Here is an 18,339-nt window from a genome sequence, read left to right on the forward strand (position 1 = left end):
CTGTTTCCTCTACCTTCACGTAAAGAGTGACATGTCTTTACCAACCAAAGGTTTCACCAGGAGACACAGCCAGCTGCTAAAGAAGTAAAAAAATAACCAAACAAACAAATAAATCTTGAGGCTTTGCACATGAGGCTCTGCAAAGTCCTCAACTTGCTCAGCTTAAACTCTTAGACACTGTATCTAACCCCTTTCTCTGTATTTCAATGACAACATTTCAATGAACTTATCCTAGCCACTTGCCCTTCCTAGCCACACATCCTATGAGATCCTGGCTCATCTGTACAGTCAACTGGAGATCCAAGCCCATGCCAAGCCCTGAGCTGCCGGTCCATGCATGCCCAGTTGACCTTGACACACCCAGCCAGCAGACTGTCAGTAGAAAGATATCTCCACCCAGGTTCATAGGAACAGGTCCCATGGTTGGAAGTTTTCATGCCCTTGGGCCCTATGCCCTCACTGGGAGAGACAGCTACATAACTTGCCCCTGATCTCCATAACCAGCTTGCCAGAAAATTATGATGATGGGGTCATCCTGACAAAGTGTTAACCAGTGTTTGAAATGAAAGGAGAAACAAGGAAGTAGAATAATGTCTGTATTTTCTAGTTTGGGAAAAAGATAAGAATCGGTTTATTCCAATGGTCAAGGCGAGAAAAGGAATACGACTCGCCCAGAACCTCTGGGAGAGAAAGATGGCACCTTGTCCTTTCCACCCAGCCCCCTCCACCTTACCCAGCCCACCCCGTCTCACCCCACTCCTACGCAGCCTTTCCCATTTCGCAGCCCCTCACCCAGCCCACCCTTCCTCATCTCATCTATCCTCTCACCCCCCAGTCACCCGCTTCCCACTTCCCCTCTCCCCGTTCTAACCCACCCTACTCACTTTGAGCTAGTTAAGGTGGCAAGGGCCTCATCCTTTCTACAAACTTTTCATATGAAAAGTTTTTAAGGACACATTTATTATATTTCTTTCCGTTATTTAGTGAAATTCAATGAAGTGCTGCTGAAGCACAGGACAAACATTCCCAGGATGAATAAAGCAAGTAGAATAGGAGTAGCACAGTCTTTGCAGAGCCCACTCTGCCCCCCAACTGACCATTTTCCTTATGTATATTTGCCCCATTCATCCCAACTGGACTGCAAGTGCCTCATTTTCTTTGTGCCCTGCTCAAGACCATCATGTCACTGTGGTCAGGAAAGGAGTTTTATAATTAACATCGAATTTCCTTCTTCCAAGTGTGCCCCCCGGCCCAGTGTGTCTGGTGTTTGCCAGCACTTGTGGCTTCCTGAAGGATGCAACCCTCTTGATCAAGCAGCAACAGGAGACTCTTGATTCTAGATTCCGACTTGCTCTGGTTCCAATCTCGAGTTTGCCACTTCCTGGCTCTGTGATCTTAGACAGTTTTTCTAAACTTTCTGATCCTCAGCTTCCTCATCTCCAAAATGCACACAACCCGCCTCCCAGGGATCCTGAGAGAAGACCCCACACGCTCTCACCACTATCTGAAATTATTACGCCAAACGACATGAAATGGCTGACATTTGATGACTTTCAACTACAAAAGCGATAAGTTCATGTGGTTCACCTTAACACCCTTCTTTTGTATATGTCTGTGTGCTTATTTTCTCTCTCTGCTGTAGAAGGTTTGCTCTTATTTAGTGCTCTGTTCCTAATATCTAAACAGTGACTAGACATGGTACGTGATCAATAAAAATTTGTTGAATGAATGAATAACATGCTTAGAGCAATACAGTAAGTATTCAATACTAGTGCTATTATTATTAGCAGCAGCAGCAATTGGCAAAGCAGGAAGATAGAATGAAATACTAGATAATATTGGCTCAAGTGAAAATTAATGCCACATTACCAAATATTTTATCCTTTTCAGTAACTTCAGTTTGTTGCATCAAACCAAAGTTTCTTTTCAGCTAGAAAAGCTACCCTGAATTGAATTGATTGATATTGATAATTAGAGTAATATCAATCTGCAGTTGATATTATCATATACAGAAATTTGGAAAGAGTGAACGGCAAAATTAAATCCATGGTAAAAACCGTATCCAGATTTGCTGAATACCTACTGTGTGCCAGGTGCAGCCCCATGTAGGTCTCATTTCTAAGACTCTCAACAAGCCTGCTTATGTGGGTTCCATCCCTGTTCCATGAGCAAGAAACCAATGCTGAGAGGTAATGAGAAGCTGGAATGCACCTCTCTGGTGAGAGGTAATTCTGGTCCAGTATGCAAGGATCCCTTTACTCACCTGCTAGGTGAGGAACCCCAACCATGTAAATACAGCTCTGCTATGTGGGTCAGCAGACTGCTGTCCAAAGATCAGGCTGGGACAGTTGCTCAGAGAGGAGGTCCCAAGAGAAAACTCCAATTCAGAGAGACAGGTCCAGGAGCTGAGTGATTGGAGCCTCAAGCCTTCAGACAGAGCTGTCATCTCACAGCCCCCAGCCTACTCTAGGTTCCAGGGATGTCTGCATAAGCATGGCCACGCTGCCTCCAGGGCCAGGGTCTGGCCTCTGCTGCTCTGATAGAGGCTTTGCCAGCACCCTCAGCCCACTCCCACCCTCTGCTCCCTACAACACCCTCCCTAGTACGCTCCCCACACCAAGTCTCAGGGTCTGCTCAGAGGACAGATTAAGGCACATACATGTACGTGTGGGTCTGGTCAAGGGAATGGCCTTGAGACCTTTCCTGTACATAGCCTGTGCCAGGTGTTTCCAGAAGTAATGTCTCATTTAATCCTCACAAAGCATGTGAATGCCTCAACATGTATTAGCATGAAGAGACAGAACATGAAATTGAGGCCTATCGGAAAGCAGACACCAGTGTCCCTTTGCCCCAGGGCCCAGATGTCCTAAGGCAGCCGGGCTCGGGGCAGGACCTCAGATGGGTGCAGACAGTTCCCTGTGTTCCTTCATGGCATCCGACTCAGGCCCCACCCTTTGTCAGGCATTAGAATTACTGCACAGAGGCAGACAGGCAGAACCCCTTGTGGGGCCCAAGTGGAAGCAACTGCCTCAGTTTTATGCTTCCTTCTGGTCTGCCATGTGGTCGGGGGAGAAATTCACCAGAGGTTAAATGCTCCCTTCCCCAGGAAGTCCTTCCAGACTTGTCCAGGCCCCAGGGACCTTCTTCCATGTTTCTGAGGTACTTTTCCCATGCTTCCTGCTGCCTGTCCCACTGCCTTGTGACTCTGGACCTCTTTCCCCGGTCGTGGTTTCTTGGGCACCTGTGATCCATGCACCCCTGTCTAGCACATTCTCACACGCAAATGATGACGAAGGAGGCACAGGGGCACACAACTATTCTGGTTGGTGTTAAGCCCTGAGTAACGATGTAGAAGTAAAGCGGAAGGACTCAGCCTGCTTCATCCAAAGCCCGGATGCGTTTGCACGCAGGCAAGCTGGTGTTTTCAAAAAGAATTCTAAACTGAGAAAACACTAACTCCCCCCCTTGCCAGGCCTCGTCCCCCTGGGGGTGGAAGGCTTCGAGAGACTCAGTCTGAAAAACGTGTTCCGAAAAAGTAAATTTAGAACGAGCCAGTAAGGCTAAAATCACAAGTTAACCAACCTGCACTAGTCGAGTACAGAGGGACGGGTGTGCAGGCTGTTCACACCTGCCGCTCTCCTTTCTAATCCTGAGAGTCAACCAGCCTCAGGGAAGACTTTTACAGAGTTGCTCCTTTTCCTGGCATGTTGAACTTAAATCAACATTACAGGTGTTTATTTTGTAGTGAAAAAGGAATTCTCCAATATTATGACCAAGGAGTCTAACTGGAGAGATCAGATCCGTGGAGCACCAAGGCACCTAAGCAAAAGTCAGCCTTGTTTTCCATGTCACCTGCCAGGTGTCAAGCACACATCTTAACATCACTGATACGATGGGTTTACAAAAAAGGGACTTCCAAATTCTTCCTGTCAGCCTGCAAAGTGAGAAAGCTACAGAGCCAAAGTCCTGCCGGTTTGGTGCAGCATGTGGAGTCCGTGTCACAGTCCAAGAGGGAACGATCACCCCAAACCTGAAAAGAAGATGTTCAGAGCCCCCACCCCCACCCTTCCTGGGTGTTTCCACCTTTCTACTGTTCAGGGTAGTGCAACCAGACCCCGTGTCATTCCCTGGACTGTGTGCAGTTCTCCCAGAGGCAGAGGTGTCCAACGCCTTACCTGCCCTTCGTCCTCTGCATCCATCTTCTGCCCCCACAGCTCCTCACAGGTGAATGCTGCCCTGAGGATGGGAAAGCCTCCACAAACAACACAAATATCTTGTTAGTAAATATGGCCTTTTCCCAAACCACACCCTGTGCACTGCTCTGATCCCCATGAACTGGTGATGAAATGGCCACACGACACAAATGTTTGAAGCGAGATGGTGAAGGGCTGCAGTGGATATGGTGTGGGGGGAGGGGGCCAGGGCACCTGGCCCGCAGCCTGGTTGGCCCCTCTCTTGCAGGAAGTCCAACGGAGGCGCACGGTGCCGGGGGGCCTTCAAGTACACGAGGGGAAATGCACTGCAGCTGGGATGGATGCACACGGATGAGGATGTACGGGGACTGGATGGAGCTGAAGGACTGCATGGTGAAAGGTTTTACCTTGGCCTTTTTCTCTTCTTTTTGAGAGCACTGAGCCAGAAGTGACTGGAGGAGTGAGTGTTACCAAGCCTGCCAGGTCGACTCGGGGAAGGGAGGGTGGACAGAGTGAAGACGCTGCACCGAGGCCATCTGACTTGCCTTCCTTCAGGCTGAGGATGGACCCCTCCATGCACCCGACTGGCGAGAAATGCCCCTGCAAGCCAGGCCGCCATTCTCACTGTAGCAGGAGCATCCGTGATTCTGAACACCTCGTCTCTGGGCTCCCTTCTCCCCTCCGCCTCCAGACAGTGCCGGCTATTTTGTTCAAACTCACGCCCCTGCAGCTATCACAGTGCCCAGCACTGTCAGACCAATTCCACGTGGTCACACATCTACCTTCTAACCAAAGTCCCCTCATGAAACATCAGACAGAGAAGATCCAGTGTCACAGAGTTCAGTCCCACTCACCAGCTCACGGCTGATTCTGTGTCCATTACACTCTGCCTCCTCCGGCTGTGGTAACATGAGAAGGTCGTGGCCAGGTGACTCTGAACTTCAATACATGTGCTAGCATCCACGATAAAAGTCTCCAGAGACCCCATCAATAGGTTGAATAAGAACAGAAGGAAATACTTTCCCCAAAGAAGAATGTTCTCCTTTTACAAATTTTGAGTTTGGTTTCAAACCAAAAGGAGTTTATGCATGCTCCTGGGGGATTTTTGAAAAGCCCCAATTCCAAAGTAGAACCCCCCAGTGTGTGGATGCAAAGCGGAATGCTAGGGAGTGGTCACATCCACGGGCAGTGCTGGCCAAGGTCTGGGCCAAACCAGTATCTTCAGGGCCCACTGAAAATATGACAACTTTAAAATGAGGGAAACGAAAACCGTTAACTAGATCCAACTGTTTACTCTCTACAATTTGGAAAAGCAGGTTTGTCATGGGCCCTGGACAACATTTTATTAATAGAAGCTCACCCAGGAAGTATAGCAAAACCACGCACACTGAGCCCACATGTCTACATGGGCCTGAGTGGAAAGCAAACTCAGCAGTTATCGGATGAGTCCAAGCAGTGCAGGAGAACAACTGGGGTCATTTAGAACCAAAAATACACATCAGATGTTCACACTTACTGTTGGAGAAGGACCACCTTGCTGAGTGCTCTGGGTTTAACTGCGTATATATTTATAGCCTTCCATGCCCTAAAAACGGCTTAAGGTGATTTCCCATAATAGATAAAATTTAACACGATAAATCAAATAAAGATTAGCAGATGGGATGGGGGAAAGAAAGTAAGGCCGTGTTATTCCCATGACCACAGCACATGGGAGCTTCCTGTCGCCCTGCAGGGCGGCCCAACAGGCTGCTCTCCAAGTGTCAGACCGAGAGCTCGATCTCCCCGGAGTGGGCCCCATCTGATGAGGCACATCACGCTCTGATGGGAAGTACAATAACTCAGTTCAACCCCTCCCCCAAGGCAAGGTGAGAGAAGTCACAGGAGAGGATGTCGCAGGAGAGGACGTCTCAGGGAGACGCAGGTTGTGGTTCCCATGGGCAGAGTGGCCAGTCGCCGGAGCAGTGGCTGTCAGCATTGTACCACAGTCACCTCGTGTGGAGACCCAGTGGCTTAACTCAGATGAAAGCCGAGGTCTCTGACTGACCTCTGACTGGGGACCTGGGTCCTCCCTGCTTGGGACCCCCACCTACCCCAGGGTGACACCAAGCTAAGAACCTCCCCCAAGGCCCTCAGGGGCTGCACAGCACGGTGTGAAATCTACGCGGGAAGAACAGTCCCTTGTGGGTTTCAAGGACTGTGACGTGCTCCTGGTGTGGGGGCAGGGAGCACAGGGCAGTTGCCACAAGCTCTAGAGTGGCCCACCTTCAGCAGCGGGATTCCTGTATGGCCTTAACAGTGCCTTGTCATAAGGGAGTAGGGAGTCTTCCCGGACAGAGGACACATTGAGGGGAAGGAGCTCAAGAGATTCGCCCTCTGTGAGGCCATGCCGGGTGTGTGACCAGGGGCACATTGGGAAGCTAGTTTTTCTACAGGAGATATTTCTTCTTCTGGTGTGCATCTGTCCCCTGGGCAGACTTTCACAAATACTGAATCTCTCAACTCCTCCATGTACCCCACCAGCAGGCTGACCCGGGGAAGCAGTGGCTGTCGAGGCCACGATCTATATGCCCTCAAATGCCCCCATGCTTGCCAACACTCACTTCTTTGGACACTGGGGTCTTGTGTCCCAGTACGTGTTGAATACAAGCTCAGGCAACAGGACGGAGCAAACACTTAAACAAGGCTGCCCTTTTGCCAGGGCCTGTCCTGTGGGCATCAGATATAGAAATTGTTCTATTTCCCACAACAACCATTGGGGTAGAAATTAGCAGAGCTGGGCTCCACATACAGGCCATCGCCTCCACACGGCGGGCACTGATTACTGTGAACGAGTCACCAAGAGCCTCTGCCCAGAGCGCTAGGAGGGCAAGGCCATTAACAGTCACCAACAATGGCAGCTCCCGGGTAGTTTTTAAAGTGACCTATTAGTAAGAGATCAGTAATCCAATGCTGATGTGATTGCAAGCACCACAATCAATCTGAACCCCGACTCAGGAACAGCATAAAACTAAACTGACCCCAACAAAAGGACATCTGGTTTGGCTGTCAGAGCCTCTAAAAGACACACCCAAACCTTGAAATAGCGGAACAGATGAGTAGGGATTGGTTGTTTCCTTATAAAAGCTATATATATATATATATATATGTATTTTTATGAAAGGCATGGCTAAGAAGCTTTGGAAACAGGTTTTACTAAGGCCTAATATAACAATTACATTAGATTTCCCTAAAACCTTTCAAGAATGACTTTAGTATATAAAGTAAACCTCGGTGGTAGAGTTTAATCATAGGGTGTTTAACACTCAGCTACCACGTAGGCTTTAAAATATGCCACGTCTACAGGACATCATTGGGCGTTCCTGTCCTGGGTGCAAAGGCTTCTTTCTGATGCTGACTTGTCAAATTGTTTCCTACAAGTTGTCTCTGGCTATTACTAAAATAAGAAACATGTCACACGATAAAAATGAGGCAAACAATAGAAAGCATCATAAAGAAAAGCAAACATAGTTTTAAAAATCTAATAAACCCAAAAGAATGTATATATATATATATGTATAACTGATTCACTTTGCTGTACAGCAGAAATTAACACAACATTGTAAATCAACTATACTTCAATTAAGATAAATAAATTGATTTTTTCTTAAAAGTCTAATAAACCCAAAGCAATTATGGTATAACCAGAATGCAGCACCAAGTTTTCTGAGTCAAAGAATGGCACTCCACTTGGCCCATTACATTGCTGTACCTTTGCTGAAATCTAAATGGAATGGGATTGGATATCTGTTCCACGGCTTTCTTCTACCACTACTATAGGTGGTCTCAAATAGTGCTGAGACCTTCATCCAAGGGCACACTGGGCATGCTCACTGGTCCCCACCCACCTCCACTCCTGAGGAGCCCGACTTGCTCTGCGCCCCTCGCAGGCCCCTCAGTCATTTGCATGTGCATCTTTCTGCCCCCAAACCAGGAGGTCTTGCAAAGCAGGACAGCCCAAGTTGGCCAGCATATGCTGCATGTGCACAGCCACAGTAAACACTTGATAAATACATCAGAAGAATTAAAATGACATAAAATCATCTCAGAAGTTCTAATATCTATAAAGTGAATTCAGTAGAAATGGTCGACAATTGTCTTTTAAAAAAATGCACCATACACAACACTGTAAATCAAATATACTTCAATTTTTTGTAAGTTTAAAAAAAAAAACACTGCCACCACCCACAAGAAGGTGACCAGTGTCACAGGTTCCAGTATCCCCAGGCCCACGGGCAAGCACTCTGCCCACCCCGCACGGCACGTGCATTTTTCATGGCTGGGATGAATGAATGATTGATTAAACATTCAAACTTTTCTTTTAAATGCTCTCACTTCAAAATACCATTCTTTGCCTTGGCAATTTCCATAAACCATTTTGTACAAATATGTAGAGATGGATTATTCCCTTGGTATAGATTACTACTGTCGGTGTGCTCCCAATACGTGTGCCTTGAGTTGCTTTAGAGAGAAGGGGAACTTCAACCCTTTGAACACGAATTTCTTCAATGAGCAAGAAGAGGTTTCATTGTTGTGCTTAAAGCATAGAATTGAGGCAATGTACACTACTGAGTAGCTAATTACTACCAATAATTGCTTTCTAAAGCTCAATCTTTACTTTTTGGCTTGCTAATCCAAAGGTATCCAATAGAGAGATTTGAATGAAATAAAAATGAGGCATTTTCTGATATCACTATTTAGATTAAACAATTCCACGACTGCCAAAGCAATATAAGCTCATTGCCCTCAGAAATGTAGCTATTTCACAGACTCAGTCCTAGCTTTCCGGTTCTCTTCTTCAAGATGACTTGAAATTGGCATTTTTCTAAAGGTACACGTTCTACTAGACTATGAATTTTTTAAAAACAATGGTCAAAAACAGAACTGACCCTCAAGAAGTTTAAAATCTAGTTGATGTTGGAGAATATATAAACCTGTTCAAAACCACTGACACCTTAAAATAATTGGTCAGCTTTCTAAATTACTACTCCCATTAAGATTTCTACTTCCAATTCTATGCATTTTATTCCCTATGTATACTGTTGGAAATTCTCTCTGACATCTTGATTTTCTTTTTAAAAAGAAATAACACAGTTCAGTAGATTTTAAAATATCAATCTGGTCTTAGAGTTTCATTTATTAAAGAAAAAAACATAAACGCTCCAGCTTAATTATAAAAAGAGCTTAGAAGTGGAGAGTGTCCTTCAGGGGGCTTGTATTAAGACACACATGTCACAAACATGGATGAACACTAAAGAGACTTGAAACAGTGGGTGCTGACTCCCTGTCGCCAGTCACCAGCACTCAAGGGGCAGACTTCCCCTCTGGAAATTTCTAGTTGTTAACCTCAGAAAGCATTCCTTTCCAAAGTAAAATCACAGGAGTCCATTTTCAAGAGGGCTTACCTGGTAATTTGTGTCCTTGTACTGAAGTCAAGTGACCTCATTGAGCGAAGAACTTCAATGCACCCCAAGTACTGCAAGGCGAGAAAATGTAAATCATGAACACTGAGAACTGACATGAAGAGACAATTCCTAACTACAACAAGGCCATTTTGGGAGGCATACACATTTCTTAGCCACATTTTAACTTTTTATTCATGGTGACACTTTGTTCCGTTTCTATAAAAGTAATAAAAGTAATAACTCACACCCATCAGCAAATACCCTGAGTGCTGACATTTGACACTATGCTTAACTTTTCTGAAATCCATTAGTATTTTTGCTTTCTTTAGAAATACATTTGCAAAAACTTTTGTCAAGGTATAACTAGCATGCTGTAAAATGCAGAAATTTGTTTTTTTCAAGATTTTTTTTGATGTGGACCTTTTTTAAAGTCCTTATTGAATTTGTTTTATGCTTTGGTTTTTTGGCCATGAGGCATGTGGGATCATAGCTCCCCAACCAGGGACTGAACCCGCACCCCCTGCATTGGAAGGCGAAGTCTTAACCACTGGACTGCCAGGGAAGTCCCCAGAAATCTTAAATGTATAATTCAATGATTGTTTAAACATGTACCTGTCATGTAACCACCACCCAAACTCCAACATTCCAGCATCACATTTCTAGTGTTTTACAAAGCTTCTAGAAGTTTATAATTTTAAAGAAAGAATGAAAACACTATAATACCAACATTTTGGCCAACATTAAACTTCATTATTTAATAAATGTATTTTGGGTTATATGAATAAACTATAGATTACCCCCAAAGGTACTTTATTTTGGCCTACCAGAAAGACCTCTTCTGCATAATTTAACATAAATTTTCAGAATTTCAACTTACACATCTAAATTTGTAGCTAAACTTTTTATCAGTTTTACACGTGAAAATGTATGTGTATATGTGAATATATGGCCACAACTAAAGCTATAGACACACCACTGGAGTCGAAGAGATAGAATATTTGTGTTCCAAAGCCTTTGGGGAGTTTGACGGTACAGATGTTTTATACCAATGTCTTTAAATTTAAACTTAACAGGAAGAGATCTCATGGTGTAGTACAGAAAAGACTGCATTTGAATTATTCAGAAAGCCTGAATTTGAGCCTGGCTCTGTCATATATTCTTATATAACTTTAAACAAAACTTTAAACTTCTCTGAAATGTGACTATTACTCTAACCACTGCACAGTCACAGAGTTTTTTAAACACTGTCACCTTCATCAGTTATGTGAGTACCATGAATGGTCACAGAGACATACAAATTAGACGACCACTAACATTGCAGAGTCATATGATTAAAATGACAACATCTCAGAATCATGTGAATACGAAGACTAACATCGCAGGGTTATATGACTACCTCCACCACCAAAGTCGAAGACTTATGCAACATCATCACAAAGTTACATGAATACCATGACCAACATTGCAGAATTATGTAATACTACAACATGTCACAAGTCACATGAAAACAATGAACAACAGTGCATCATTATGTGACTGCTATTATAGAGTTGTGTGGATGCCATCACCACCACAGCAGAGTTATATGCCGACCACTGTCACTAAGGTATGTGGAGACCACAATATACTTTACCGAGTTATAAGATTGCCACACCCAACACTGTCACGGTTATGTGAACAACACAATATCCCAGAGATAAGTGAATACCACCACCAGCAACATTACAAATTAATGTTAACTACTTCCACCAAAGTAATTACTTCCACCAAAGTGGCAAAGTTGTGTCAGTATCTCTCAGAGATATATGACTACCATCACCACCACCATTGCAGGGTTATGCAAATTCCACATCCATGGTCACAGGCTTAGGGAAACCCCATGACCACCATTGCAGATGTGTGAATATGACGTGGCCACTGTAGATCATCTGATTACTATGCCCACTGTCACAGAGTTATTGAAGACCACTTTATAACATTGCAGAGATATGTAAATACTACCAACACCACCACAGCATAATGTGAATTCTGTAAGTGCTCTCTCAGTTATGGGAATATCACTACCTCACAGTGATATGTTAATGCCAACACTACCATTGTCATAGAGCTATGTAAGTTCCATGACCAAGTCCTGGTGTTATCTGAATTACACCATCACCACACCAACACAAGATATGTGAGTAGTACCACAAATGTTGCACAATTATGCCAACACCATAACAAAATAGCGTCTTAAGGTTATAGGAATACCGTGATGAATTTCACAGCATCTGTGAATACAACTTCCACCAACGTTGCAGGGTCATGTGAATACACGACCTTTGCCACATAGTTATTTGAATACCACCTGTTGGGCTGCACCCTACAGGCCTGCAAGCCCTGCACTTGCCCAGCCTCAAGACCCAAGAAAGAGCTCGGAGTCAGTGACAGAGACATCAACAATTTAATGGATAGGGGGACCTTACAGGTCTGAAGCAAGGTCCTAGAGTGACAACCTGCCGTGTGCAGCAGAGGGCAGGCAGGACATGGCAGTAGTCTTCACTCCCAGGGTAGAGGGAGGTTACCAATTATAGGGGGAATTGACATCAGGTTGGCAATCAGTTACCAGCGAAACCAGCAGAGGAGCACATCCCTCACCGCCCCTTTGATAAGCTATCACAGTGGAGATGCCCTGATCTAAAGATCAGAATGATCACTAACTTGGACTGAGGGCAAGTATGTAGGAAGGTCAGCCATGTGAGTAGGGTATAAGTGAAGCAAGTACTGGTCAAGCAGGGAATGCACAGAGAACAAAGAACAGCCATCTTGGGTTGCCTCATCATACACCACCTCTGCCCCCACCATGGTAGTATGTGAAATGTGAACACCTGGCCAACCACAGAGCCATGGAAATAACATCAGCAACAACATCATAAAACCACATGAACGCACCTACCACAGTTGCTGATTATGTGTATGCAAACACCCCCACCATGACAGGGTTATGTGGATACCATGACCAAAGTCACAGAGCTTTGGGAATAGACAGCCAATGATGAGGTTATGGGAAGACTACCACCAACGAAACCACTGAGTTATGTGACTACCACAACCAACACCACAGGTTGTATAAATACCATAACCAACATCCAACATCAATTGAATATCATCAGCACCACACCATTGCAGTTATGTGAATATCATGGCCACCACAGCAGAGTTATGTGAAGACCACCTGCACCCACTTCACAGAATAACCAATAACATGACCAACATTACAGAGTTAGATGAATACTATCACCTTGATTATTGCAGAGTCACATGAATACCTCCAACAACAACTTTGCAGAATTATTTGAATAACACAGCCAACTCTGCAGTGTTATATGAACGTGACCACAACCAGTGTCACAGATTCTTGTGAATACCACCTCCAACACTAACGCAAAGCCATGTGAATATCATGACAAATGTAGCAGAGTAACATGTAGACTAACTTCTCAGAGTTATATGATTACCACCACTACCTTCACAGATATGTCAGTACCTCCACTGCTTTCACAGTTATATGAAGACCATGACCAACTTCAGGGAATTACATGATGACCACCACCACCACGTTTGCAGTGCTACGTGAACACCACCACCACCATTGCCAAGTTGAGTTACCCTCCCAAGGGGCTGTAGCAATTTGTTCTCTCAGCACCAATGTCTAAGAAAGTTTATTTCTCTATCCTTCATAACAGTGGACAGCATCAGTCTTTTGAACCTTTGCCTCTCATGGGCAAAGATTTCTTTTTTTTGTTTTGTTTTAATTTGAATCTCTTTGATATCTAATAAGATTATGTAGTTTTTTCATTTGTTTATTGGCTATTTGCACTTCTTTTTCTGTTAATTGACTATTCATATCTTTGGCCCAATTTTCTATTAAGTTTTTTATCTTTTTCTTATAGATTAATGTGATATTAATCTCCCATTCAGTCATTTTTCTTTTGATGGCCAGTTTCTACATTTTACCTAAAAGAATTGTTACTGTAGAAATATGGTAATAATTACTGTGATCACATGTCTATCCTTTTCTGTATGGCTTTGGAATGCCCTGTCTTGCTTAAGAAGGTCTTGTGTCCCTAGATTCTTACAATATTCTCCCAAATTTTATTTTAACAATATTAATTATTTATCTATACATTCACTTTAATGTTTTTCATTTACCTTTTTTATCGATTTGGAATTTGTCTATACAGGCTATGACATGAATTATAATACTAGCCTCCAAATGGACTATTACTTATATCAGTACCACTGATTTAATAATTCATCCATGTCTTCCTGGATTGATGTGCCAATTTTGCGGTATATCAAATTCCTATTTCTGTATGGACTTTTACCTAAACTCTATTCTATGTCATTTGTCAATTTCTGTGTCTCTTGTATATATTTTTCCTTGAGAACTTTAAGATCATTTTGTCAAGTTCTCCTGCCCTCAAAAACTATTTGGATTACGATCAAAATTTCATATATTACCTTGAAGAGAATTACATTTATTATTAAGTTTTTGTATCCATAAACATTAGAGTGGTTTCCATTTCAGATATTATTTACCACATTTAATAAGACTATCTAATTTTATTTTATTTATATATATATATCTCCTACACTTTTTTTCTTCAGTGTATTCTGAGGCATTATTTTCTAAGTTTTGGTAACCACAGGGAATGAGAGTTTGATTTTTCCATCCCATGTCTACCTGGTTTTTACTACATAGAAAATTCAATCAATGGGCTCCAGAGATGTACAAAACTGAAGAATTGTGAAAGCCTGGACAATGGAGCCTAGAAAACCTCCCAGAACTGAAGACAACCTCCTAGCGCCAAAGAGATTAAAATACAAAAGAGAGTGTACATTTGTGGAATTTAGATGCAGAAGTCCCTGCATCAACCTCACAGGAATTCCAGGAAAAGAAAAGAAAAAAGTAGAGGGAAAGAAATATTTAAGAACAAAGAGAGTAAAATTTATAGTATTGTAGGGAGGCTACAAGGCTCAAGAAGAAATATGAAGAAAGATCCACTTTTTTCATATTTCAGTACAAAAGGACCAAGAGAGAAACATTCTGAAAACATTCCATGAGGGGGAAAGAAAATAGGTTACTTACAAAGAAAGTTCTCTTTCAGCATCAAATACATGAAAACAAATAACATCAGAAGACTGAGAAGTACTAAGCCAAGAATCTTATATCCATCCAAACTACCATTCAAGTGGGAGGGCAAAGCAAAGACTCAGAAAGTTAACCACCCACAGATGCTCTCTGAAAGAATTATTCCAGGAAAATGGGAATACAAGAAACAGAAGGATGTGGGCTACGAGAAACAATGATATGAAAAGAATCAAAAAAATTTACAGGTATGCCTTATGACTTAATAATTATTGATGCATAACTCCAAATATTTTTTTTACAATGATGGGGAGCTAAAATCTCAGAAGACCTCAACAGGGCTGGTAGGGGACAGATCAAAAACAGTGGTTGAAGAGGATGAAGGAAGCTTGCTAAAGGCAGTTGTGTTTTGTGAAAGTAGGGCCAGAACAAATTCTAGGTAGCAGTAGAAAAATGTAAGTTTACATACATGTGTAAGAAATTGTAAGGCACTATAAAAATAAGAATGAAATGATCAACTTCCAAACTAAATAGCCCCACCAGCAAAAAGAAGGAAAAAAATTAAAACGCACAAATGAAAGGGAAAGAAAAAACATTAAACAAAACATCAGTGATAGGTCCAAACACCTCATTGGTCACAACAATCATGAATGGATCAAACCCACTAATTAAAAGTCAAAGACTTTCACACTGATTAAAAATATGTGTGTGTACTGATGAACTCAGTGGCAGGGCAGGAATAAAGACGCAGTTGTAGAGAATGGACTTGAGGACATGGGGTGGAAAGGGAAGCTGGGATGAAGTGAGAGAGTAGCACTGACATATATAACTACCAAATGTAAAATGGATGGCTAGCGGTAAGCTGCTGCATAGCACAGGGAGATCAGATTGATGCTTTGTGACCACCTAGAGGGGTGGAATAGGGAGGGTGGGAGGGAGGCTAAAGAGGGAGGGAATATAGGGATATATGTATACATACAGCTGATTCACTTTGTTGTACAGCAGAAACTAACACAAAACATTGTAAAGCAGTTATACTCCAATAAAGATATAAAAAGGATATATGTGTGTTAAATAAACTGACAAAGAAAATACTAAGAAGATAAAACAGATTCAAATCAGGCAAATGCTAACAAAAGAAAGCAGGGAAATAGTATCCCATTTACAATCAAAAGAAACAAGAAACATGAAATAAACAAGAAATTTGCGAGATTAAGTTGAAAAAAGCTTTAATGAAGGATGAGTAAATTTTTTAAAACCTGCTTATATGGAAAGACATACCATGATTTCTGGATTGGATGATTTAATACTAAAAACATGCCAATCCTCCTCCAAATTCATCTATAATTTCACTGTGATGCCAATTAAAGTCCCAACAGGACTTTACCCCCAGAACTAGAAAAATTAATTCCAAAACTTATATCAAAAAGGAGGATCCTTAAGAACACAAAGAAATTTCTGAAGAAAATAAAAATGAAAAGTAACTGGTGAAAGTTACGTGACATTGACATGGGAATAGACAAATCATGCAAGGGACTAGAATGGGGCTGAGAAGAAAAAGGTATACAGATCTGTGGGTGTCACTAAAGAAAAGATAAACCAGTCAGCAAGTGTGGGGATTTGACTAGCTGTACATTAGGAAAAGATCTATCTAGACAGCCCTGCCCACAGCTGTTGTGTATGGTGTATAAGGTGTGTGTTATGTATGAAAGGCATGCCCTCTCCAAAATGCTCACCTAACCCCATGCACAAAAGTAATCACAAAATGATTAAAGAGCTAAAGCTAAGAAATAAAATTATTGAAACATTACAAGAAATAGAAAATTATATTTCTATCAAAAGACCTAAAACTCAAAGGCCTTAAGTGAGCTCATGAAAATTAATCATTTTTGAAGAAAAAGACAAATGATATAAACAATATGAAAAGGCAAGTGAAAGACTGAGAAAAATCCAAAACAAACACAAAAAATTTAAGCAAGCCCATCAACTTAATAGACAAAATGGGCAAAGGATACAAACAGAAGATTCGCAGAGGAAGAAAGACAATTGGCCAACATGCATCTGTAAAGACGAGTGCCCAGATGGATGGATCAGAGAAATTAAAATAATACCAGAAAGAGATACAATTTTTCACCCAGCAGAATAGTGAGTTGGGTGAGGAGGCAGGAAAATGGGCCCTGTCACACATTCTTGTAACAAGTGTAATTTGGTGAAAACTTTTTGGAAGACTATTTGGAAGTATCCATGGATATGGAAAATGTGCTTGCCTTTTACCCAGTAATGTTATTTGTAGGTCTCTATTCATGCATAAGTGCATGAAATTGTACATGCAAAATATTCATTACTTCATTGCCTCTAAAGAGTGAAAATTTGAATCCCCTCCTCAAATGTTGATCAATAAATGTATAGTTAAACACTTAGGGCACATCCAAACTGTGGTTCCAAAAGCAGCCATTTTTAAAATGATTTAAGCTTAGTCTCAAAGAAACACTGTTACTTCCTCCACATTTTACTGGTTAAAGCAAGTCACAGTGTCAGTCCAGATTCAAGGAGAGGGGACCACTTAAGGGTGTGAACAAAAGGATGCTTGGTTCACTGGGTCCACTTTTGAAGACATAAAGGCACAGAGAAGAGACAAAGATGGAGCAGATACTGCTGGGGAGAGCAGTGGGAAGGAGGAATGATTAGGAAGGAGTATTATCCCTGAATACTTCTACATTATTTAGACATTTTATAACAAAAACATGTTCATTTATTAATCATACAATTACAAAATGAGGAAAAAATAAAAATATTTTCCACCAAAAGAAAAAGACCATACTTAATAAAATTGGACCTCCAAGCTATGATGTAGAATTGATCACAAAGTGATTAAGGTCATCTGGTATCTCAAATTACAAGGGATCTGGAACAGCCCTCCTGAATCTTCTGGAGAGCTACCTTGTTCTGGTAATGCAATGGAAAGTGAAGTGGTTAGTGAAACCAGCCACACCTCTCAGGTAGGCTATTCCTATCATGGGCGTCTTTGAATTCCATCCCCAAGCCTCAGCAATTGGTCAAGGATGGGTGTGTGATCCCAGGCAGGCCAAGTCACAGACCTGGGAGTTTTGGTGGAATTGCCTGGACTGTCTACTCTCTAGGAGTCACAAGCTCCAACGCAGCTTCTGAGAGCTGCACTGTTAACAGTAACTGTTCCTCAGTCCCCATACCTTTCTGGCCAGAGGAGTTTAGAAGAATTTATGAATAATTAACCCTGGTGATTTCTAGCTTCAGTGCCTATTAGAGGCCCCTTTCAAATTTCATTTGGAATTATGGTAAACCCAGGCTTGAATTTTCAAGCATGGCCCATAAATGGGGATGTTGTCCATCTAGACCTGAAGAAAAGTCTATTATATCTTCAATATTTTGTTAGCCTACTGAGTAATTTGCCTTTTAGACTTCTGGTACTGAGCAAAGAAACATCTCTTTAATGACTGTAAAATGCTTAAGTAATAATTAAATCATAGCTATTAATAATATAAGCATTTGTTTACTAACAACAGGTAACAAGACCCTACATCATTCATGCCACAAT

The 18,339-nt window shown here is 42.2% G+C and overlaps 1 protein-coding gene across 4 annotated transcripts in view; it reads right to left on the reverse strand.

Annotated features, from left to right (window-relative positions):
* SHC3 (SHC adaptor protein 3) overlaps positions 1-18,339 on the reverse strand; it is a 150,410-nt gene that overhangs the window by 96,251 nt on the left and 35,820 nt on the right. For all 4 annotated transcript variants that reach the window (XM_067744999.1, XM_067745000.1, XM_067745001.1 and 1 more), the window contains one exon: positions 9,635-9,705. In XM_067744999.1, the coding sequence (XP_067601100.1) occupies positions 9,635-9,705 (71 nt within the window). The remainder of the gene's footprint in view (positions 1-9,634; positions 9,706-18,339) is intronic.

The sequence above is a fragment of the Pseudorca crassidens genome, chromosome 7, assembly GCF_039906515.1.
Source record: "Pseudorca crassidens isolate mPseCra1 chromosome 7, mPseCra1.hap1, whole genome shotgun sequence".
Taxonomy (NCBI): domain Eukaryota; kingdom Metazoa; phylum Chordata; class Mammalia; order Artiodactyla; family Delphinidae; genus Pseudorca; species Pseudorca crassidens.